General features: G+C 35.6%; 1 protein-coding gene across 1 annotated transcript; it reads right to left on the bottom strand.

Moving 5' to 3' along the window:
* Positions 1–20,963: 20,963 nt before the first annotated feature.
* LOC125062659 (ephrin-A4) lies at positions 20,964–25,596 on the bottom strand. The gene has a single exon (XM_047668711.1). The coding sequence runs from the start codon at positions 25,222–25,224 to the stop codon at positions 24,448–24,450; it is 777 nt and encodes a 258-aa protein (XP_047524667.1). The 5' UTR covers positions 25,225–25,596; the 3' UTR covers positions 20,964–24,447.
* Positions 25,597–27,098: the final 1,502 nt, after the last annotated feature.

The raw sequence follows: 27,098 nt of genomic DNA, 5'->3' as shown, positions 1-27,098 counted from the left end.
GTTAAACCAGTCTTTAAACAATAGGTTTTTCTACCTTATAAAAGTAATTTAAAAAAGTGGGCTTCTGTTTCATGATCATTTAATAGGCAAGATCAGTCTTCTAACGTTTGGTTTCCTCGCTATCGTTTCCTTCACCATTCGAGTGTGTCAGAAAGGTCCATCCGACACTCAGAGTTTACTATGTACAAATATTACACAATCCATAAATTCCTGCATTTCTCAAAAACTATTAAGCCTTTTTTGATGAAACTTGGGCCATACCTTAAGTAGAAATATACCTATTTAAATCAAAAATAATAACTCGATGTGCCAATTAGTTTCCGAGATATATAGATAAACATACAAACGAAGTTTGCACACTATAAAAGCCAAGTCAAATAAATATCGGCTTATTTATACCTATATATATTAACTTAAAATAAAGAGTTGTTTGGATATTAATCCTCTAAGCTGCAGATATTAACTTGCAGCTGAGTTTCATCATCGGACGTCCACAAGTGAGCGATATTTAAGGCAGTACCACCGCTATGTGAAACCACCACTGTAGTATTTCCGAACCAATTCTACTAAGGGTGCATCAAACAGCGTACTAACTTTTAAAAGGCCGTAAACGTACTCCCCAGCCCTCTTACATTAACAGTGTCCATGGTAGTTATTTCCGGATCAATTCGACTTAGGGTAATTGGAGGAGCGTACCAATTCTTAAACCGGCAACGCACTCGCGAGCCATTTGGCATTGAGAGTGTCCGTGAGCGGTAAGTATTTCCGAACGAATTTGACTTAAGCTACGGTTTCCTAGAAAAACGACAAATGACAGCACCGCTTTTTGACGTTACGGTGACACTCAACGTTCTCTATAAAACCTACTCCGATGTTATTTATAGACAACGTATGGGTTCACCCAACGTTACATTACGGCCGTTAGTTAACGGCACCGCTTTTCTAAGAAACCGTAGCTTTAGGGTCCTTCAAAGAGCGTACCAATTCTTAAAAGGCTGGCACTTGCGAGCCTACTGGCATTGTCCATGGCTGGTATCACTTAACATCAGATGAGTCTTCTGTCCTATAAAAAGCCTTCTCCTGCCTCTATAGCCCGAGGAGTTTAAAATGATAACAGATTAAAAAATATTTAAATACCTTTGCAATCGTAAAATGCTTTCACAACCAGTAATTTAACGAAATGCAAAACGGCTATTTCCATTTGAATGCGAATTTGAATTGTTTCCCGAAATCGATTTCACCAAATTGGTTTGTCTAATACGGTAATAATAAATGAATGGCGCTAATCCTTTTTAGGTCTGGGCCTCAGATCTGTGTAGCTGTTTCATGATTGTCAATCCCATAGGTAAGAATGATAGAGGATCATGCTGATAGAGGACAAATCTTTGTTTTTAATTTATTTTATTGTTATTTATTACTTAAGATATCATGTGGAACATGGTGTTTGCAGCTCCTTACAAACGTTGTGTAACACAAAAAACTTAGCGATTTAAAAGAGTGGCGGAGTGTTTATTGCCAGTTATTCTCTTCCGTTCTACGCCCTTGATTTGAGAACTGGCAGTAAATGCAAATTAGAAGCATTTAATGTACATATTTCTTTTTTGACGTTCATAAGTGTACATTGTAACTATATGAATAAATGAATTTTTGACTTTTTTTTATATTGGCAAGTACGAGCGAAAGTTATTAGTTATTATTACTTGTTTAGTAGGAAGCCGTCCGAAAAGGTTTTATATATATATGTTATATGTCAAATACTACCCTTGATATTTTTTTATATCTAAGTATTGTACAATTTTATTTTATTTCTAAATATACAGTATTTAGAATGTTCTTAACCTACATAGTAATGATTATAATATATTTCTATATATATTTTCCTCCGCGTCCATGTTTTCCGAATGGCCGCGGTCGAATTCGCGTGAATAATTTATTACAACCGAAATCTATATTTAGCCGGGTCGATTATCGCTTCGGTGTTAATAAGTACATATATCATGTCAGCCTTTTGTGCCTGACACATATAGAAGATAAACTATGCCCAGGCAAAAGTCTCTCAAGCCTCTTATCACAGTAGAAAAAATGACAAATATCATATTATCAACGTGTTTCAATGACGAATGTTTGTCACGCGAAAACTACTGAAGCGACTTTAATGAAACTCCTCAACCATATAGCTATAGAATAACTCATAGATTATATTTATAAAGATATTGTAGAAATTGACCTAAATACAAAACTTTCTGTTAAGTCGGAAATTTACTCTTCTTCTTTCTCTTTTGCGAACTATTCGGACGGGTTCTGCTAATACAGTAAGAGTTACACGATTATAATGTCCAGGGGAAATGTAGCTCTTAAATAGCTTTACAAAAAAGTCCCGAACAGCATATATCTATCTTTTATATGTTAGTAATTATCGCTAAAAAAGTGAATCAAAAACAATGAAATTGTATTAATTTCCAAAACGCACATTTTTGGAACCTTTAAAATCAACGTCTGGATATGCAGGGTAAAGAATACGATTTGAAAAATTTTGATTGAACCTTGCCCTCCAGGCCACAACTCACTTAACATACGTGGGATTGTGGTCAAACGTCTATTCAGTTCTATGCCCTAAATATCCTTCTCGGAGTACCGAGACCTGGCAGGAACTATGAATGAATAAATAATTTAGATGAGAGGATTTTTATGCAACAAGGGGCTCACCTGATGTTAAGTGATACCAGCCATGGACAATGCCAGAAACCCCGCAAGTGTCTTTTTAAAATTGTTACGCTCTTTGGAGGACCCTAATGCCCGCCTTCCACTGCGAGCGGAACGGACCCATTACGGACTCCGCTATACTCGAAACGATGATTTTCATACATGTGCTTCCACCAAAGCGGAGACAAGCAGCGGGGAGAGCGAGTTGAAAGAGTCACATATGAGGTTAGCGAGTTGACCGAGTTTCCCACGGAAATGAAAATCATCGTTACGAGTATAGCGGAGTCCGTAATGGGTCCGTTCCGCTCGCAGTGGAAGGCGGGCATAAGTGGAATTGGTTCGGAAATACCTACCGCCTATGGACACTCAATACCAGAGGGCTCGCGAATGTGTTGCCGGTCTTTAGGCCAGATGATATAACTGCAATTTAAAAAAAAGGAATTAAAACAAATTGAAAAAGTTTTATTTACCTTTAATGTTGGCATATCCTGGCTGTATTATTAAGCGAGGAAAGCACCAGCTCTGGGGTCACCAGTATTATCTAAAATAACAATTGAACAGTAAAATAGCGGTTATGAGTAAGCGTCATGACCTCGCTTTTACAATTCAAACGCAAAATTGATTAGTGCCGACCGAAGTGGTAACTGTAAAATTTAACTTGTCACAATGTTTAAACTATTTGAAAATTAAGACTAAAAGGTCGTCAGACGATTCTTAGGGGGCCAGTTGAATATCTCTAATATATAAAATTCTCGTGTCACAATGTTCGTTCCCATACTCCTCCGAAACGGCTTGACCGGTTCTCATGAACTTTTTTATGCATATTCAGTGAGTCTGAGAATCGGTTTCTATCTATCTTTCAAACCTCTAAGTGGTAAGGGGTGTCTAACCCAGGAATTTTTTTTAATGATACACCATACAAAAATACATACAACCCCCAATTTTCACCCCTCTACGATCAACCCCTATTCTTCATGATTGTAGATAGTTATTTTTAATAAACTGAAAAAATGAAATAATATAGTGTAAATAAGTGATACCGCCACCCATGGAAACACATTACCAGAAGGCTTGCAAGTGCGTTGCCGGCCTTTCAGAAAGAAAGGCTTTTGTGATTCTGTGGTCCTAACAACTGCGCTCTGCGCAACGCTCTAGCTTAGGAGGAAGGTAGGTGCTCCAATCTAAAGTAATCCTCGACCAGTCAAAACACTTGACTTAATATCCTATGACCCCTAGAGGGGGAAAGGGCGTCCACAGTGAGCTCCTGGCTCTCCTTTCTCTCTCTCTTTCTCTGTCTCTTTGCCTTCTGCAACTATACAACGCCAGGTTTGCTTAGCACTGCCACTCTTTCCTAGCGGATTTCTAATAAAGCGCCTGCTTGGGTAATATGATTGGAATCTCAGTGCATGGCCTATCTGAAAGCTTTAGGCTATTGAACATAGTGCTACGGAATTAATGCGAGTGGAGCCGCAGAGCACTGCTAGTTAATTGAGAATCAAAATGTCATGATTGTGCAGGTTTAAAGTGTTGAAAAATAAATATTAAAACGCCCACATCTTAATGAAGTCATAAATGCGAGTTTATTGACATGTTTTGATATCAAAAATACGATTAAAGATTTTATTATGATGTTTCATTTGGACATTTTTGGGGTTATACCTACTTGTTGTGGCGCGTTAGGGAAAAATGATGAGAGTAAATTTTTACGATGCGCGCGCACACCGTCACAAAAAAAGACACCCTGAAGTTAGCTATAGTCAACATTTTAGTTTTTTTGAAGTTATTCTTCTTTTTTACTAAATATTTTCTATAGTGTCGTTTTTTCTACAAACGTGGAATAAAATTTTTGAAAAGATTTTTATCTTGTTACGCCAAAGAAGTGAAAGAGCAGTGTTGGCCTAGTGGCTTCAGCGTGCGACTCTTATCCCTGCGGTCGTAGGTTCGATCCCCGCATCGTGCGCATTTAACATTTGTTCGAACGGTGAGGAAACCGACATGTCTTAGACCCAAAAAGTCGACGGCGTGTGTCAGGCACTCGAGGCTGATCACCTACTTGCTTATTAAATTTAAAATGACCATGAAACAGATTCAGAAATCTGAGGCCAAGACGTAATGAGGTTGTAGCGCCACTGATTTTGTTTCTTTTATTTTTTTTTACGCCAAAGAAGTATAACTATATTATACAGAACTGGACATACGTTTGGCCACACTCAACCTGGTGCTAATTGAAATGTGGTCTATTGGATTAGACCTGTCCAGATGCCTATTTATCCGCCGCTTAAATGACTCCATAGGAAAGGCGGAAGAAGTTCCACTATTTTGCTGTGAACAAGAAACGACGAACCAAAGCTTGCAGTGCGACATCTGGGGGTGTCAACAACGAAGGGTTGAAACTCCAGTGTGCATATGAGCGCTGTCTGGTTTAAACTTTTAACTTGCCTACAATTGTAATACAATTTATAGCGAAACTAGCGGATCCGACATATGTTGTCCTGCATGAAATTTCAAGCGATTAGGATATAAAACAAAGTATGAATATACCGATTGCAGCGCCATCTGCCGGACTGATTTGTGAATCTAAACCAGGCAGGGCTCCAACCAAACGCATACAAAAAAAAAATTCAAATCCGTTCAGCCGTTTAAAAGGAGTTCAGTGACATACACACGTACAGTAAAATTATATATATATGTAAGTTATCCTTTTAAGTTGGATCAAACTGAACACGGTGTGCAAATTTGATTGAAATCGGTTAAGTAGTTTAGAAGTCCATAGCGGACAAACAACGTGACGCGTTATATATAACATATATATGTAATAAGAAAAATAATTAAAAATTAATAAAAAGGAAAATAAAACAAATTTAAAATGCTTGGTCCCTGTGGGAGTGTACCTTTATTGTATTATATTTTCAGTAAGTGAATGTTCTAAATGAGATAAAATATCTTAAACCGAGTTAAGTTCGGTGGCGGCTGTTGGAAGGACTAGCAAATAAATGAAACTCTTTGTTTGAAGCTGGGGGGGGGTCAACTGGCTTTAATCGTTTAAAACATGACCTTATAACTAACATAAAACTAGGGGTAGTGGGGTTGCGACGCTATTAAAAAACTAACTTATCTTATTGAAGGATTCTTAAATCTAAGTGACACTTCTGTTACCTATATTGAATATAAGGAAATATCAATAACGTTAGTCGACAACACAGGAGACCGAAGAGCTGGCCGCTACCTCGGACAAAGAATTAGTCTAGCTATTCAAAGGGGGAACGCTGCCAGTATCTTCGGAACCTTGCCTCAAGGGACTCCTTTTTTTTGTATTTACTATGTAGTTACTATGACATAGATGTCACACTCACGTTTAGTACATGAGTGTGTAAACAAATAATAAAAATATGAACAAGCATATAAGTGAAGTCGACATATTGGACATCATCGGAAACGAGAATGTTATATTATCATTTATGAGTGTGGGAAAAACAAGGGTTCATTTCGGATTCAAATTTGCGATGATTGCTAACATTTGGTTTAGTTCTAACTATTAACTAAAATATATATATGAAACCTAACATAAGTTAGGTTACATAACTACGGTAAAAAGTTTTATTGTGAACTTCACAACAAAACATGAGAAATCATGGATTAAAAAAAAAGTATATTCTTGACCAGCTACGACCGGTAGCTTTTGGGGATCCGTTGAAAATCAAAACATACATATTACTTCCTTTTCAGGTCTGTCTATCATTTATCAATCTAATAGGCAAGTAGGTGATCAGCCATCTGTGTCACACATCGTCGACTTGGGTCTAAGGCAAGCTGGTTTCTTCACGATGTTTTCCTTCGGACGAGCGAGTATTAAATGCGCACATAGACAGTCCATTGGTGCAGAGCCAGGGATCGAACCTATGACCTCACGAGACTCGCACCCTGTAGCCTAGTAATCATTCTTTCTTTTCTTAGTTTTAAATTATCGATTCAAACATAGAATTCTCTTGGACAAGACCATTGATACAAAAACCGACATACTATAGTATTTTTAAAATACGGAACCTTTTTTGAAACGTCATCGGCGATTTGTCACGATGACAGTTTCACACGGTTTGGGGGTCAGCCGGCGGTGTCACGACAACCCTGACCTGGCACATTCTTGAATTTGTTATGGGGTTGACTTATTTCATTACTGTGTCGGTCATCAACCTCTTATAACTACGAGTATATCAAATGCATTTATAACCTATCTCTCTTAATCATAGAGTAAATACTATATGTCAGAAAAAGACAAAAGAGGTCATTTTTTATAACGGTCAAAGTAATTTCAATGTTTTGGAATGCTTTTTTTTTGCTTAAACAAAACTCGTAACCCTTAATTTACATAAAACCATTATCTATATAAATAAAAATGAAACGCAAAATATGTTGCTAAGCGCATATATAAAAAACGGCTGGATTTCTAATTTTAGTATGTTTTTTTATTCATTCCTAGCACTCTGAGAAAGGTTTTTATGTAGAGGAAAATTTGAAAAATTGCACGGGAAAACCTCAAAACCAGTTTCATAAAAAAATCATATTAAGGCGAAGCGAAGTTCGCGGGAGTAGCTAGTTAATTATATATTAGGCTTCCTCAGGAATTAAGTTATCTATGGATGAAGACTGATATGATACTTCTTTGCGTAAATACCGTGACTACATTTTAAATTATTGATTCAAAAAATATGTACACTATCATTACAGTCCGAAACCTATACGATAATGTCGGAAAATATCTAATATATAAAATTCTCGTGTCGCGGTGTTTGTGGTTAAACTCCTCCGAAACGGCTAGACCGATTCTCATGAAATTTTGTGTGCATATTGGGTATGTCTGAGAATCGGACAACATCTATTTTTCATCCCCCTAAATGTTAAGGGTAGTCCACCCCTAAATATTTAATTTTTTTATATATTTTGTTATCTGTTCTGTTTTTATGATACAGCATTAAAAAATACATACAACCCCTAACTTTCACCCCTCTACGATCAACCCCTATTTTTTATTATAAATGATATACATGGCAAAACGACGTTTGCCCGGTCAGCTAGTATAATATAAAATACATAAAATAAACAATATCGCTACTGTGAACTCTGGTAACATATAAAGATGTCGTGGAGACAGCATTGAGAAGCAACGTCTTTGTTATCGGGGATCCGTGCAACAGATTCTGGCCTGTATCGCAAATAACCTTCGCCATCTACGTCACACAAAGAAACCGAGTTCTTGGAGAACACTTGGGTTGCTCAGCAAGGCTTGAAGTAGATACCCCAACTTGTCTTGTTTATTTCATTATTAAATCCAGATTAAGCATTCTGATAAAGGAGCTAGGTCTGTATATCCATAGTTCCTCCCTCACACTATAAAATCGATTTTGTTTAGTTTTTTGTAATTTCAATTTTTTTTTTAATAATTTGTATTTTTGTAATGTTTGTTTTGTTTAATAAGTGTTTTGATTGATATTTGTTTGATCTCTACATGTGTCATGTTTGCCTTTAAGTGCTTGTCACATTAAAAATTGTATGTTGTAGTTGTTTTTACCAATGTATCAGTGTGCAGAGCGTTGGCAAGCTGGTTATGAATTAAAAAAAAACAAAAATATATTTCCTCAAACGCTGACGCATAGCAATGTTTAATGTTTATCAGTCTTCTAAGAATGACGAATCATGAGGTGACATTCTGAATATTAATATAATATACAACATACCAAGAGCTGTGTGAGTGCGGCTCTCATCCCCAAGGTCATTTGACCGGCACAAATGGTCTATCTTGTCTTGGACGAACTTTTTACCATGTTTCAATTCATAATGTAGCTTTCAGTGGCTGAGCCATGTGTGAATGGCGAACAAAAACCCCATGGCAACTGAACTCACAAACTGGGTGAGAGAAACCCTGGTAGACCGCGGCTGCGTTGGTAAGATGGAGTTGTCAATCTCGAAGCTGTAGGTCTTGGAAGTTGGACGCAGGAAACACGAGAAATAGATGGCGAAAGATACTTGCGGGGCCCATAAGAGGCGGTATTGATAATGATGATGATGAATGGTCTTTCTATCTATACTGGCATTAGACCCAATCAGGTAAAGGTAGATGTAGAATAAACATTTCAGGTAGGTACTCACCCCATGAAACAGATACATAGGACCCAGACCTAAAGGGTTGTAGCGAAAAGATTGTAATAGCATTAGACCCAGGCAAAGACTGATCACCTTCTTGCCTCATGAAATAGATACACACTGACCCAGACCTAAAAGGTTGTAGCGAGAACATCGTAACACCGACATTACTCAATCAGGCAAAGGGTGATCACCTACTTACTGAGTTGTACTCAGGAGCTGGCCATTCCCCAGCATCGGACGGCATCATTCCGTGGGAGTTTTAAATATAGCGCAACGAAATGTTGGAATAATATCCCTCCTCCGTTGTAAATTCAAATTCAACATAAGTCCCATGTAATCTAGTTTTTAATCCGCCCAAAAATATGTATATATATATTTCTTAACAATTATTCTTATTTTAAGTTGATTTTATTTACTAAGTATAGTCGTATAGATATAATTTTACACAAGACTTCATTACTTACACTGCTAACTTTTACTTATATTATTTTTTGCTACTAAGTATTATTATTATTAATGAGAGAAGAATCTCTTTCTTTTTTTGCGACTCAGGCGCAAACTAGCTGCTGTGGTCTCTGGAGGAATGACCACCTCTGTGGAGCAGTCTGCTCTACAGCATAATGCTGAGCCACGGCCAATTACAACCACAGCACACACGCATTATACTTGTCTCATGAAACAGATACATAGTGCCAGACCTAATAGGTTGTAGCGAGAGCATCGTAACACAGGCATTAAACCCAATCAGGCAGAGACTGATCACCCACTTGCCTCATGAAACAGATAAATAGGACCCTAGACTTAAAAGTTTGTAGCGAGAACATCGTAATAGGTACGTACTGCGAATAGTCAAACGTTATGAAATTGGTTATTTCTTAAACAAATAACACATTTCCTCACGTTAAGACCTTTGCCGCTATATTTAAACAATTCAAAACAAATATTTGACAGGATAAGACACGCGATAATGAACTCGTTTGGCTATTTTGTGACAAATAATTCTATATACTTGTTCTTACTTAATATCTCGCCAGTTTCTTAGCGCTTTGACGTGTGTCAAATACATATTGAATATGTCATAATTCAAAGATTATATCACCTGAGATTTCATTTGAAAACAGATAGCTCAAGAAGCTACTTAATTCCAAGCATCTCTTCTCAGATCTCGATTGAGGTTTTGGTATATGGGACAGTTTGTCAGACATGACGTAAGTCAAAAACGCATTTTGACATATCGTCGGTGTAGAATGATAACCTCGTATGTCCAGAGAACCAAACATTACAGGAACGAAAAAAATGTTTTATCTTGTCAATGTTCGTTAAAATATTATTCCTATGTGTTTTTGTCCATAGTTTTAGATGAAAAATGGACTTATTTATTAATAACATAAATAAGTCCTTACTTCATGACTATACCAGTTAAATGACATAAGAGTCTAAGAATAAAAAAATAAATGGTTTTCAAATAAGAGGTTATTATTCTACAGTGACGATATGTCAAAATTTGAGCTCAGTCTAGTCTCTTATAAATGACGTGACACTTCCTTGTTCAGATCGCTCAAGAAGCCACTTAATTCCAGAATGTGTACACCTGACACTCTTCTCTTCTAAGGTTTTACTTAGATATATGTATTAGGAATAAGGACCAGTTCTTACTTAAAGTACATCTTAGTATACAGTTACTACATATGACATGTCAAAATATAAATTGAGATAGCTCGTTATTTGTATAGTATGTTAAAGTTATTAGCAAGCTGCACTAGATAGCTTAATATATGAGAGGGTGTGACCTAATAAACGAACACATAAGTAGTGAATCTATACTAATAATAGCTGCCCCGCGAACTTCGTTTCTCCTGAATGTGATTTTACTTAGCGTACCTTTTTAGTACATACCAACATGGAACATATATATTACTAGCAGACCGGCCAAGCGTTGCTGTGGCTAAGGTTTTTGTTATATTACATAGTAGCAAACTATTCAAGGGAAACGGTAGGAGAACACCAGTCATGGGGACAACCATGCTTTTCTAGTGGTTATGTCATTAAATTATAGCTTATGTGAAACGTTGGTAATTTCAACACAGCGCCATCTGTTAGAATTGTGACTATCAAATTATAAAAAAATATTTAGCAATAAAGTAATATTGGGCGTATGAATTGAGATGTAAGCTATCCTATCTTTTAAGTTGGATCAAACTACACACGGTGTGCAAATTTGATTGATATCGGTTCTGTAGTTTAGGAGTCCATAGCGGACAAACAACGTGACACGTAATTTATATATATTAAGATTAAGATAGAACGTATGAATATCTACAAAAATAATGATTTAGGGGCAATTGTGCTATCCCAAGTCGGAACTCCAAAATATTAAATTATTTTGTTGCTACAACACAAAACTACGTCAAATGTTGTGTTCTACAAATAAATCTCATCTGTAATATTATAGATGAAAGCTTTGCATTTCGAATTTTTGTTTTTATTTTAACCAATTATAATGAATAAATAACCGAGCTACAAAGTCCGGGACTGATTGAAAAATTCTTTCATTACCTGCTTGGAATCAAGAATTTTTCAATACCTGTACAGTATTTTAAATTAAATAATATCGGACATTCTACGTAATTTATGTTACGAATTTAAAAATGTATTTGATATATATTCGTTGTAAAGTAAAATCTGTATATTGGTCAGATTATGAATGTATGTATGTATCTAATAATCTGAGAGGAAGAAATTAAAAACTTAATTAAATAAAACTTTTATGTTAACAAAAATATATCTATAGTCCGACTTAGTAGATGTTCCACTACCACCAGATCAGCATTGCTAGTATATAAATAAGTAAGGAAAGTTTGCATCAAGAGACCTAAGGTAACAGAGGGAGCCCTGGTAGGAGCAGAGGTTGAAGGGCTTGAAGGAGGCTTTGCTACTTTGAGAGGAAGTGACCAATAAACAAGACAAAGCAATCAAATCAGTTTTATTGTTTAAACATCTTAAATACTACTTACACCTATTCACACATACATAATATTACTCTGTTGGTGTGCAACTGTTATTGAAACCACGTGAGCCGTGTCAGCAGTTGCTCAATGTTCAAATGAAATCTGAACTGGTGTTGAACTTTAAAGACTTAAAGTATATTTAATTGCGACTTATAATTCGATGAACACTTAACCTGGTTACCTAATAACTTAATTGCTTAGCGAATTAGTGCGCCGCACTTGCTTGCATTTAAAAATCTAAACTTTGTTGTATAAATTTCTTTTGAAAAATAAATCAGTGGCGCAACCGTTTTGGTATGGGCCTTAATTAAAAAAAAAAACTTTAGAGGTGTCAAGGGACACCCGGATGGAACGAAATTCTTTTCGATTAATTTATATCATAACAGTATGATAGATTTTCTCGACACCAATCTTACGACGAAAAAAAAGCCAACATCACGAGGTGTTCCCAGGCGGTCACCCATCCAAGTACTGACCTCGCCCGACGTTGCTTAACTTCGGTGATCGGACGAGAACCAGTGTATTACAATAGCAAATAGCAAAAAAGTGTCGTGACAACTTTTCGTAAGAATTTTTTCCGTCTAGCCCCCTTTCACAACGCGCGACAAGGAACTTCGTTCCAAAATCAGTGGCGCTACAACCTTTTTGGTATGGGCCTCAGATTTCTGTATCTGTTTCATTATTTGTCAATCCAATATGCATGTAGGTGATCAGCCTGACACACACAGTCGACTTGGGTCTGAGGCACGATTCCTCACGATGTTTTCCTTCGTGCGAGCGAATGTTAAATGCGCACATAGAAAGTCCATTGGTGCACAGCCGGGGTTCTACGACCTCAGGGATGAGAGTCACACGCTGAAGCCACTGGGCCAACACTGTAGCGGGTTTTGTACAACTGTATAAAAATCCGTTAGGTACTTTTTGACACAGGAAGACGGTGTTTATTTTACAATATGTCTGATAAATCGAACAGTCGCTCGAAAGGTGAAGGAAAACATGACGCAGATACCGGCTTGCCTTAACAAGACGGCGTGTGACACAGGAGGCTGATCACCTACTTGCATATGACATTGACAGATAATGAAACAGGAAATCTGAGGAAATATAGTATAGGTCATTAGATAGTTTGATTCCTGAGAAAGGTTTTGATGTATAATTTAATATGGTTTATGTAAATTGACCAAAATATAACAATGATTGTTGAAGAGGTTGAAATACTCGTAAGCAAAACTAGAAATCAGTTCACAGGTTTTTGAAATGATATTTTATAGACGTAAATCATTTCTTGGTTTTCAAAATCAAGACAGTAGCCTAAAGCTAATTGTAATTAAATAACAGGTATATGTATATCTATGGCTCGGTAGTGATATAAAACATCTTATTCCACTATAGGTTACTTAATAATAAATAATATTTATTAAATATTTTTTTATTAAAGATAATCCCAAAGACGTTTAGCTGGCTTCAGATGTCTGATATTTCGTGATGTTTTTCTAATAGTAACTTGTCCATGTGCCTGACATGCCTAAACTTTTTGACTCTAAGGCATAATATTTTCCTACAACAACCGAGCACAATAATACTATGTCCAACCGGGATTCTCAACACACAACATTTTAAAAGTATATAATATTATCTATTTTTAATATTAACGTTGCGAAATAATTACTTCTATTAAATTACGCTACATTAAAATAATTAATTACACGAATAAATTCATGTTTAAATATGTTTTGAATACTCGTAAAGCCACCATTTTGTTTTAGTTTGCGTACCTCTTGTTAGTACTGTAGGGCTGTTTGTACAATCACTAGAGGGCGCTGAATTCAATTTAATATTAATCGTTCTATATTTCCTAGGATAACTTTAAAATCAAATGAAGTCAACGAGCTGTTTTATTCGAAATTAAATAATTGTGAATAGCATATTTATTTGTTTGTCACGTCAAAAATATATTCAAATATTTGTTTCTTTTTATTAACAAATTGCTTGCCATAAAAAATGTTATAGTGAGTGAAACATTAAATATATGTTTCTAGGGTATTGCAAGAGAAATAACTGCATACATGATATATTAATAAGTGATTTTTTTCTAGGTTCCGCAACATTTCTCCACGACGCTCCGCTCCTAAGTAGTGGCGTGATCTTATATAGAACAAGTTGTTTCTGAAATTAGCTCATTCAAACCAAGATACTCCTGTGCAATCTTAAATGAATATACCATTGATGGATATTTAACTTAATTGTGTTTTTTTAAAGAATAGGGGGAAATCGGTCAGGAGGCTCATCTGATGTTAAGTGATAAGTGCCCATGGACACTCTCAATACCAGAGAGGTTGCGAGTGCATTGCCGTCCTTTCAACATTTGGTACGCTCTTTGAAGGACGCTCTAACTATTGGTTTGGAAATACTTCGGTGGGCAACTGTTCCACAGTGGTTGTGCGTCCTCAGTTGTTGACGTCCGATGATGAAACTCAGCTGCAGGACTCGGGATTAATAATTCAAACTCTGAACACTCTCCATGGTAAATGCGGTAGAAGATGCAGAGTGACCGCACTGCTCTACGCAATGCCAATGGATCCCTCGGAAAGTGACTGCACATCGACGATTACCTAATCCAGGGTCATCGTACTCATTTCTTAAATATATATATACTTTATGAATTAAATTGACTAAATAACCCCCCCCCCCCCCATCGGTTCATTATAGGTATCAAACCATATATTAAATTTATACTTGACGCAAACAATGTTACTACAGATACCGCAAACATCTTGAACAAATGTCCTTTCCTGCGCAGAAGCGATTTTTAGGTATCACTAAAAGGGGCGGCGGGCGGTGGTGAGCCACGGCGGTACAGTGACGTGTCGATCGCGTGATTGGTAAATCAATTGACGTTTGTGTCTAGCGCTGCGCAAACTTTCCCCCACTCCCTTGTTTAACGTTCAAGATGTTTCCCGGTATCTGTACATGACATCATATCAAATAAATGCAGCTTACTTCTAGAAGAACTGCACTAATATGTGCAGCATATCAGACCTTATGCTTTTCACGATCCTCACACCAACACCAGCTATGCTAAAAACTCAGCTGTATCGCGCAGCGCGGACATACAACAAGCCTTGACTTGTTTAAGCTATCGCGGAATATGCTTAATAAGTACAAAATATAATATACATAGCGCTTGCATCATGAGCTCACCCCACATACACACCATCACACAACACAGCCGAATTATGTATTCTTTAGTCAAATGTATTTAATATTTATTGATTTTTTTCTTTCGCAAATGTTTTGAACCTTTTTGTATATTATGTATTCCATATTAGGCTATATGTTTAGTATAATTGTTATATATAATGTATGTTAAATAAATTGTCATTAATTCGCACAGCAATATGATGTAACCAAATTCGTCCGGATAATCAACTGGATCCAGGATTGACCCATGTAGTAAATAAACTTGCAAAAGTAAATTAATTAAATAAATAAATGAGTGGGGCTACAACCTTTTTAGGTCTGTGCCTCAGATTTCTGTATCTGTTTCGTGATTATTCGGTTTGGTTAAAGGGAGTTAGGTTCATGTTAAATAACGCTTATGCTATATTTTAGTAAAACAAATAAAATAAATATCGCCAATGCAGTAAGTAAAGACAAACAATTAAGCTAATGAGGCATAGATAATGAGCCACTGTATCTATAATCAATGCACAGCACATATATATCATGTGTAGATAATATATATTGTAGAGCAATGTTGGCCTAGTGGCTTCAGCGTGCGACTTTCATCCTTGAGGTCGTCCATTGTATATGCGCGTTTAACACTCGCTCATCGTGAGGAAATCGGCTTGCCTTAGACCCAAAAAGTCGACGGCGTGTGTCTGGCACAGGTTCATCACCTACTTGCCTATTAGATAAATGATCATGAGACAGATACAGAAAATTGAGGCCCAGACTTAAAAAGGTTGTTGCGCCACTGTTTTTAAGCATATACCTGAAAAGGGATTGTAAAATGAAAAAAGACACCTGAAATCGCATTGACCCTATTCTATAGGGCTAGATTCTGTAGAAATTGCTCGTAGGACCAAAAAAAGGGGGACCTAAACGCCAGCTTTATAATTCTTTGAAAAATACACAAAAAATGCTGCCACATCAAATGCCTTATTCTTTTTGCAGTTTTAAGGACACAAATCAAACACAATATATTTCTCTCCAACATTTATTGGTCGAAAAATAAATTAAAAAACTTTGGGAATTCAACAGAGGCCCGAATACTTAATCAATACGCCTACGGGAGTCTACGCTTATATTAATTCGATTATGTACATTAAGTACATCTTTCGAAACTATTTGTACACCTTACCAAACATTTTATTAGAGCAGAGATTACTAAGACCGTCCTCGCCACTGTCGCTTGTTACCATGGTTACCTTGTTCGTGTTACCATGGCAACAGACGTTACAAATTTTAGTCCACTATAACTAGGCCGTCTGCCTGCAGTTATGACCGTTGTACTCTGTGGTGAGAATGTAAAATTAAAGACCACCAATCCGAATCAAACGAAGCCCTCTTTGTGAACATTCTCAACTCAGCGTTACAGTTGCAGTTCTTTCTGTCACTGACCAATACCAACTCGTGCCACGCAAGAGCGAGGCTGAAAAATTTGAGTAATACAATCTTAGTAGGCAGACTTACCTATTAATTAATACACTATAATCACCAAATAACAAGCCATAAATAAAAATACCAAAACATTTTCCGATAAAAATCTAAGTTAGGCATTTGACAGAGTCACAAATAAATTTTCAGATACTTTTGATATTCTTTACAATTAAAAGAATAGGCAAAAAATTGCGATACAATAATTTAAAATTTATCTTAACATAGCATTTATTTACACGATATATCTCCACGCAAATCTAAGTAGCTATCAAGACAGTCTTAGTTGACAAAACATTATTGTAATGGCCGGTTTCATAAAGCAATCGATAAAAAAATTTACTGAGGAAAAGGTATACAATTATATATACATAGGCCGACATAGGCCATGTACATTTCATAGTTATAGGCCATACATAAACAACCATACTTAGACTCATTTATTATAATCGCTAAGGTTAGTAATATCAAACTTGTTAACTCCTAAAGTCTTAGTTAGACAATGAACGACCAAGTACGGCTGAATAAAATTGCTACCGGATTCACTTTACATATCATGATTTTTGTATGTGGGTACTTTACAATATTTTTATCTACCCTCACAAATTTTCTCAAATCGCCTGTTGTGTTAAGTCGCGACTATCCAATAACCAATATTGGGATAGCCGCATAGAAAAGGCTTTGGAATCCGGTAAAATATTTTCTATACGTAAATTTGCTTGGCTAATCAAATAAAGTAGAAACCAGAAAATCTACCTCTGATATACCGCATCTCGTAAACTGTAGGATATTGACATCACTCCAGGTTACTGCAGCTTTGTCGTGCAATAGACCGAGATGCCTGAATGGACCTGGACACAGTATTCTCGTTTACCAGTTTTTCCTTAAACTACGGCTCTACTATGAGTTGGAACAATCCAGTGGTGATAGAACCCGTCATTAGTCTGCCACAGATTTGTAAAACTTTTAAGTATCGGTAACCAGCCATAGGAATATTCATTTTTGATAACTGTACTCGCAGTAGAGCGTATATTTATGGAACGACTACATCACATAATTTTTAATTTAAAAACAATTAATTCGGTACCAGAAGTAGCTATGAAGGTTCTTGTTACTACTTTCTTGTTTAGATCACAATTTAGTACAAATTTTAAAAGAAACTTACAATATAATTCCGTAATAATTCAAAATATACAGATTCATTTTACAAAACATCCACTAACATACAATACTGATATAAATGACATAAATAGATTGAAACGAAAACTACCCTCCTAATTATAACTTTGAATTTCACATTCAATTAGTGCATTAATTTTTATTTCCATTATCTTGAATGTGACAGACTGTGTCTAGATATTTCCTATTTCTGAGGGTAGACCGGAAAAAGAAGGGCTTAAGTACAGACAACAGACCTTATCTAAACACGAATTACATCGCACAAGTAAGAAATTTATAACCTTATTTAGCCATTCGATTAACGATAGTTTTCGTCTCACGTTTGAATCGAAATTTCGATCTATAAATAAAATATGTACACCTTTCCTCATTACTCTGCTCGTTAAACAATATTGCCGCTTAAATCTAGGAAAAATTTCAACAATTGTTTTAGGATCTGGCGACGCCATAGGAAATAAAACCGTCTGAGACAAGGCGAATTTAAATGTATAGAAAAATATCTTTTTAAAAGAGGTAGATTTTTTAATACTAATAAATTAAGTACAAATAATTTCAGTCTCTTCAAAGATTTCCAGCGAAAGTGTCACCACTGCATAACCGTTTAACATCCACCAAGGATGTCTATCATGTCGTGCATGTCGTTCTAACCTTAGAGCCACCAGAGGACGATAGGCATTACATTAGTGCCGCCAACATTGTTACCCAATACCTGGTTCCACAACTCAAAATTGAGGAATCACTGACAACTGACTGAACAGGCATTCGACCAGGGAATAGCTGCCTTAATTGCGATGATGACGAGTAAAGACATTTCAAAGCTACCAATGCGAGACTCTCACTCACTCTGGATTTATAATCGTCTTAATCAATAGGTTTACTTTTAAATAAGAAGCTGACTGACACTTTCGCGCACTGCAAATAAAACAATTTCGTAGTAACCTTAATTAGCACCAATATGAATTTTTAAATAAGTGAATCTTTGAAGCAATAAAACCAGCTGCAACTTCCAATCAACCAGACATCAATATTAAGACTGACTTCATACAGATGTAGACCCTTTAATCGTATCATATATGGAAAGCGTAAAATCGTATACCAAAACTTCTTGCCCGAATCTCTAACACCAATTCACAGGTCTATAAAACGCAGAAAGTGGAAGTGGGTGGGCCAATCGCTCCAGAGCACTTTGCCAAGCAGGCACTCGTCTGGAATCATGGCAAAAGGAAAGATGGCCGGCCAAAACAGAGCTGGCAAAGAAGCATCATAAGAGGCGTTGGAAGCTGCAATGAAGTGGAGGGAAATTGAGAGAGCTGCCCAGGACCGATCAGGCTGCTTTTTATCGCTGGTTGCCCCACTTGGGGGACATATAATTTAAAGTCAAGTCAGTATATTATTTAAATATTGTCGATATAGCTGTAAGAAGTATCTGCGCAGATATGGCTAAATTCCTTGATGATGAAACGTGAGAGAATTCATGGATGAGTAGCGTTCTCTTGTTTTCAAGGCTTAATTTGGGACTGGGGCTGGAAGAAGAAGTCTCGTACTCCAGGGCACATAGAAATCTAGGACCTCCAGTTTAATAAGTGATTATAAATTTAAAAACGCTGCATCACCGATCAAACTAAATGCCATAGTATTTCGCGATTTATCAAACGTTATCTGACAATAGGGTATATTGGCTAACATACAAAGATTCACTTTTGGACGAAAATAAATAAAATATAAAAAAAGAAAACACTAAATTTAAAAAAGTACAACCCCCACTGAGCAACAAAATGATTCGTTAGAATCCGTTAAGCATTTTTTAATATATCCACAAAATTCAATGTTAGGACTAGAATGAGTTGGTTTAATATTCTTCTGCCCAAAATTTACCATTTGGGTGTAACATAATTTGTTACATCCTCATCACAAATAGTTCAAAAATCATACTAAGGGTCATTCACCTGTTAAAGGTCATGGACCTTTGTGTTGAAATATTAAAAAATGCTCAACAAAAACCAACGAATCAGGCACCTTTTGATAATTTCAACCTTGTCTCAATATAACGGTTAATAATTTTAACTATACCATAGTAAAAGAAATTCATTTTCACTTAGCAATAATTCATGGGATTTGAGATACAATATACAATTCATGATTAGAATGTAACACGCTAACCATTAGTAAGAATTTAAACATTCTATAACCCATTGGCAGCCCCATTTGGTTTTATAACTCTGGGATATCAATGCACAACCTCAAAGCTGCCCGATTGATTAATAAAAAATTTAAATTAGGCAAAATTATATTATTCAATGTGCCAAGACACTTCACTTATAAATGCCTTAAAAAATTATAACTTAGCATACCACACCTCTGAATCAAATTGGATTTTTATAAAATTTCATAAATTAGTAGTGAATTGAGGTAGTTTATATATATTTTTCAATAATATATATACTGGTAAAATAACACAAGTAAAATTAGATCACTATCTTTAAATAAAATAGATGACAAACTAACAAAACACTAATTCATGACAATGCTTTAAGGTTTTCATGACTTTACCAAACAAATCATGGTATTAAAATTTAGTTATAAGTACAAAAATTAGGTACTTTGATATTTTTTAAGTTGAAGCAACAACTTAGTATTTATATAACATATACATTACTATTACTTGTATAATATATACTTTTAACTATTACCATAGCATTTTCACCCCTCTATTCAACCCCTATTTTTTATTATAGTAGATAGTTATTTTTATTGAACTAAAAAAATGTTAATAAACATGGCTAAACAATATTTGCCGGGTCAGCTAGTATACCATAAGATTGATATTGCAAATTGTATCTCAAACTCCCATTAAAACCTGAGTTACAGAAAATTACACTAATTACACAGCACAACTAAAAACTAACTGATACGAAGAGTTTCATATTGTATATGCCAGTTCGGTTATACCAATAGCGTTAGTGAAGTCACAAAACGGAGATGTATAGTTCCACCTTTCAAAGGAGCAACTTCAATGCTACACTTCTGAACAACTTGGTGGTACCCAAACATTGCCAAGGATTCTTTAACCGAGACATTCTAGGTCTACCTGCCTACGATGGAGTTTGATCTATCTTGGTGTTTGCTCCAATATATCTCCGGTGTCGCGTTTTAAAAATCACATATTCCAACTTAGCAAACAGCCTCAGACCGTTATTTTTAAACGTCAATTAATCTAGTTTCAATAGCTGTCAATCATCTTTGAAGTTTGACATATCTGACAGCGCTCACGACGAGATTGTCAATGATACGTATAAAGTGTAAGATTCAGACTTAATTGACGTCAAAAAATTTGTTGGATTATGTCATAGCGGGTTTTCGATTCTGAATCTCACCCTAAATTCATCAAAATTGTAGTTGTTATAAGAGAATTAAAACCTCAAAAGTTTGTTAGGATCACTACTGCTATCGTAAGTTACCGGCCCCGATTTTCATAATGATTTATTTATTTATTTTCGTATGTTTGTTATGAATTTTAGCATTAAGTCAAATGTTATAGGACAAAAAAAATTATATGCTGACAAGGCTTATTTGATATTATATATATAATTTAAATTTTTATGTTAAATTGTATGTTCCAGCATACAGCTCCATGGATGGTTGAGTCAAATGACTCAGATTTTTCATAGAAAGGGTAATTAATTATGATTAATGAACATAATTAAATGAAGATTATAATTATGTTCATTAAGGCAAACTGTACTGCTGGATCGACAGCGCGGAAGAGCACAGCAGATGAAAGACAGCACATGACACTAAAATTTGATTGACAGATATTTTAAAAGTAAAATTATCATAATTTCAATGTCCCGGCAAAACGCTTCTCTAGACAAGATGGCGCCGCTCTCAAAATTTGTTACGTGAACATTCTTAAATTACACAAATATATTATTTATTCCAATAAAGCATTGTAATTAGGCAAATACATTTTTTACATGCACGCTATGTCCGTCGTCTGGCCGTTTGTTGAGTCTCGTGTGTATAAAAATAAATATTTAAATATCTCGTAATTGTCATCATCACGAATAAATAGATTTAGGTAACAGAAAAAGTTTCATCGAAATCGATTCAGTAGTTAAGTTCACGCATATCTGGAAGGGACTCGTTTATATACAACTTTTTCCTTTGACAGCCATTTGAAGTCCATTTAAGTAAGTCATAATCTCAAAAACTTTAAATAAATTCAAAAGTGTATACGTATAATTTTACCAAAAATTTTATTTAAAGACACACAATAAACCTCTCTTGTCGGAAAATGTATAAAAAAAAATGATAAAATACCCCTGATATGCTATGTTTTAACAATATTTTAAGAAAATCTAACACGAACTGACAAGCTGCCAGTAACTTCTCAGTGATCTCACACACAAAAATCTTCCGTCCCTTTCTGACATAGCGCGTTTATGCTGTAATGAAAAGAGACAACAGTATTAAAACGGTGAATTAAATATATTTCGTAATAAGCTGTTATATTTAACCATATAAACCTTTCAACTTTCAGTTAAATATATTGATCAATTATATTATCATAATCAAAATTTTAACCTCGAAACCTATTGACAAAATGGCGGACAATGATCATGTGTTTTGTTGAATGACTTTGATTATTAAATGGATTAGAAATGTTTCTTATTAAATAACTAATAATTGTCCTATGACACATTTTTTTTAAACAGTTTATAGATTAGGTCACATGCTTAAATATGTAGACATTGCCAAGCTCTCAAGGGAAACGTGGTCGAACAGACTAAGCAACGAATTCATTACTGGAATGACATGGAGCGAAATTAAAACGATTACCCAAGAATCGAACAGGCTTGGTACTCTTGGATTGCCTCTGCTCACTCTGGAAGACAGGAAGAGAAGAGGTCTGACCTAAAACTGGATTTTCCAATATACGAACACAAATCAACGGTTTAGAATATATTTTCATTATTTTTATGACCATCTTTAAGGTACCATGATTAAGTCTGACTTCCATACGACAAAGATTGACATACGATATTCATACTTAGCGCACAATAACACAGAAGGCTAATCCTTCCTATTAATTAAAAAAAAATCTTATACTTTTGGGGTAAGTTCTCGCTCCAATATAACGCATGATTGGTTTTTGTTTCTACGTTACTACGTCGACCATATATTGAAAATATACTCTGTTTACGTATTGTATAGTGAACAATAATAAAAAGTTTACAGCCTGTGCCCTTTTCTTGATTGTTTTTGTAAACGCAACATCTCAATAACGGAAATTAGACAAAGAAACCTTACGAAAAACGGGGCGGATAGTAACCGGATATGGGCCTAGCAAATATTCTACCTATAGCCTGTCATAATTTAAATTTAGAACGTATTTATGATTCATTGTTTATTCTTCTTAGTTTTAAGAAGTCCAATCGTTTAAATGTAGAAAGTGTTGCTAATTGCGTTTTAGTTTACGAAAATCTGACTTTGTGTCGTAATTTAAAATTGCAACAAACAATTAGTGCAGTCTCTTAGTTCCCTTTTAAACAATAATTTAAATTTAGATAGAATAAGTTAGTGTTACTATGTATTTTTTAAAGAGAATTTAGTCAATTAATTATTGTACACGCTTCAACTTTCATTTTAAATTATTACGTCCATAACTTAGTCTATTATTTATTACGAAGACACATTTACATTTTGAAATAATTTGAAATACCTATGTTCCTTTTTAATTAAGTGAGTCAAAATGGTGTTTATATTTATGGTTATTTTAGATGTAAGCAACCTTTATGTCGACGTTAAATAATATATTTTTCACCCACTTCATAATTACGTAGATTACACAGGGCTTCTAAGTAGATTATGTTGATTGGCATTACCGTTAATACAATATGAAACTCAAACGTTTAAAAACCTTAAGCGCTATTTAAAAATATAGACTGCCACTAAATGAGTATGTCTAAAAGAAAACCGGACTATTTCAACTACTTGACTATTTTACTATTAATTGTAATGGCACTGATGTGCTGAAGAACGATTATCTGTATCAGAAATCATCTATTATCTGTGGCTTGACAGCCCTCTTGGAATGTTTTTTTTTTCGGCCAGCATTCATAAAGGTACGTGTGGTGTAAAACCTCTTTCGTGGAATTCTTTTGTATTTATGTGATTGATGATCCGATACAGATAAAATCAAGAACAGATGAATGCAAGATGGTAATTAGACTATGGCAAGATTTGAATGCCAACTCAAAACGAGTGAATGACGTGAGTCACGAAAAAATAGCGTTAAATCAATAAAAAAAGCTTTAAAATCAGTCGAGAAAAAAATGCACATATTCAATATCACAAAGAATAGAAAATTACATTCTAAATAAAACCAAAAATCACAGTATGGCGACGAATTTCGCCGCGAATTTCGTTAAATTAAGCGTTAGGTGGAAAGTCTTTTGAAACCTAAATGACCTAACTGTATCCTTAATCAAATATCCTTCATTGCGTTAGTGAAAATATAAAAAATTTAATTCCTAACGATTCGAGAACCTTTAATGCAACTACAGTACCTTCTAAGATCTTCGATTATAGGCCTTACATTAGGCTTACACTAAAACGTCACGGAACTGGACACTAGGAAAGTCACTAATCACCCACAGATTCACGCATAGATTATAGAGTCAGGTCGCAGATAATGCAAAGTCTGTGTATCGGGCTTTGCCTCGCGTTGCGGTCGCCGGGCCGCTTTAACACACATTCACCGGACCAGCGGCGCCAGTACGAAGATAGCAGCCAGAGCCAACGCGATAGAAGATGCCAGGGCAGCCCCGCGGGAGTAGGAGAGCTCCTCGCTTTTCACAACTTCGTTTGGAGATTTGTCATACTTGTGCGTCTTTTTTGTTACCGGCTTCACAGTCGTCGTCGTGGTAGTGGTCGGGGGGAAAGTGGGTGGCAATGGCGGAGGGGGAGGCGTCTGTGGCGCTGGAGCCTGCCCCTCCTCAGGCTTGCAGCACACTCGGAAGACTAGCTTCATGTTATGACTAAGGCACCTCCCTCCGATGCGCCTATGCAGATCGTCCTTACTGGACGTGGATATAAAGTAATAGTCCTTACCTGGAAGGAACTCCAGCCCGCCAGGTTGAGGTGTAAACGGTCGAAATGTAATTGTGAAATACATTAATTTGTGCGGTTTATCGCATATCGCTATGATTCGTGGGTTTGGGTTTGTAATTCTGCACGTATCATATTCTTCTTTGCTTACATTGTAGATAATATATTTTTCCGTGTCATCCTCAAATGTTCCGGGAGTGTAGAAAGGACATATTATGTTCACTTGGTCATATTCAAACTGAGCGTTTCCTTTATTTAAGTCGAATACGTGATCTGTATTGTCTATTCTAAATATGCTGTTCGTGGTGTTCCAATGTATGTAGAATGATTTGGCGAAGTTCCCCATGACGCTTTCGACGATGAAAATTAGAACGAGGAGCGTCCAAGGTGTCTGGCGCAGCCCGAAGTAACCGTAGGATACCATTGTTGCAGTATACTTTATCCGAACTTTATCTAAACACTCATATACCAATCCATATTTCGTATGTTACATTCACGACTTTAAAACACAAGACGGACGATTTCACTCGCGCCGCAGTCCACCATGTTCGACTCGCACACAAGATTCTATGTGTCGATAAAAGTGGAATTTCACGGGACGTGGCCCCTTCTAAAACGCACAATGTTCACTGAAACTGTTTTTGTTTTGAGAGGAACGCGTTAGATTCTGCACAGGGATGCCTTTTATGTTTGAATAACGTTTGAATTAATCAATACATCACAGGTTTTTTACATTGAGGCGTTCTTTGTACAGACGCGAAGCTGTGAACGTAACGCCGCGCGGGGGCCGAACGAACTAATGGAATGCTGTCCCCGCTCTACGCATGCGACACCCTGCCCCTCACCCTTGGGCCCGCGCTTTAAGCTGCGTTCAAAGCTTCGAGTTTTGAGGAACGCCTATCTGCGTTTGAACGAACACCTAACCACCAATAATTAATGTATGACTATTTTATTAACTAGTATTATATATTTATTATAAATTCAAATATAGAATAAATATTTATAATTGTCTATTCGCAGTTTGACTTTAATGCAGCGTTTTATAATTTATCGTTGGAATTGTGTTTTGTGAACGCATACAATAAGAAAAAATACGGGCTTTTGAGCTCGGAGCTTTTACGACGTGTATGACGATGAAATAGGGAGATATTTTAATAGGCTTTGAAGGTAAAATAGTGAATGACCCGCTCTGTATTTATAGTTTCCTAACAATATTGTTCGTTTAATAACGCAGATAAAACATTAATTCATTAAAACCTGACGCTAATGATATAAAGGATTTGGTTTTAATATTATTTTAGTAGAATTCAGGACTCCATATTTTGTGTATTGTAATATACAAAGACCCGCCCCGGTATTTAATGAGTCGATTAAAGCATACCTATGTAATTACTGTTTATAATTAAAATTAATACATAATTATATAAAGAGCTTTTTACAAACGAATTTGTATAATTATTTAAATATACAAAACTTTATAAGTTATGTACTACGAGTACATCATAGGTTCGTAATTACTTACTATGTATATATTTCCTTAGTGGCTTTTTGTGTCTGTTTAATTATTTTAAAAAAATCTGTGGCGCTAAAACCTCTTAGGTCTGGGCCTCAGATTTCTGAATCTGTTTCATGGTCATTTTTCAATCTAATAGGCAAGTAGGCGATCAGCCTTCTGTGCCTGACACACGCCGTCGACTTTATGGGTCTAAGACATGTCGGTTTCCTCACGTTTGAGGGCCTAAGTCCTAAGACATGTCGGTTCACCGTTTGAGCGAATGTTAAATGCGCACATAGAAAGAAATTCCATTGGTGCACAGCCGGGGATCGAACCTACGACTTCAGGAGTCCAACACTGCTCTTTTAAGCTTGTTTAATTGTTTTAGGTAAATAAAAATCCTTTGAAATAAAATTTAATCTCCATTAATACCTATATATAAAACAATAATAATAATATTAATACATTAAATAGTATTAATTTTTATGTTTTCATGTACTTAAATTATCGTAAATTTAAGTATCAATTTTTATTTATTATTATTACTAGGTAGATTGTATGATAATAATATTGTAAATACTGTATATATGTATGTTGGAAATAAATATCAATATTTACATTGTAATAGTTTTAACTTTATGCCAGTTTAAAATAAAAGGTTGGGAAACTACACGCGAGAAAAAATAAACAAAGACATCAAAAGGAAATAAAGAGATAAGCTAGTTAAAAACAAAATATGTCCCACCTTATAAATTCACCCTCATACGTCTAAAGTTAAAGTCAAAGTCAAATTCACCTCAAAA

This window comes from Pieris napi, chromosome Z (assembly GCF_905475465.1).
Source record: "Pieris napi chromosome Z, ilPieNapi1.2, whole genome shotgun sequence".
NCBI classification, from domain to species: Eukaryota; Metazoa; Arthropoda; class Insecta; order Lepidoptera; family Pieridae; genus Pieris; species Pieris napi.
This window is presented reverse-complemented; position numbering and strand designations above follow the sequence as displayed.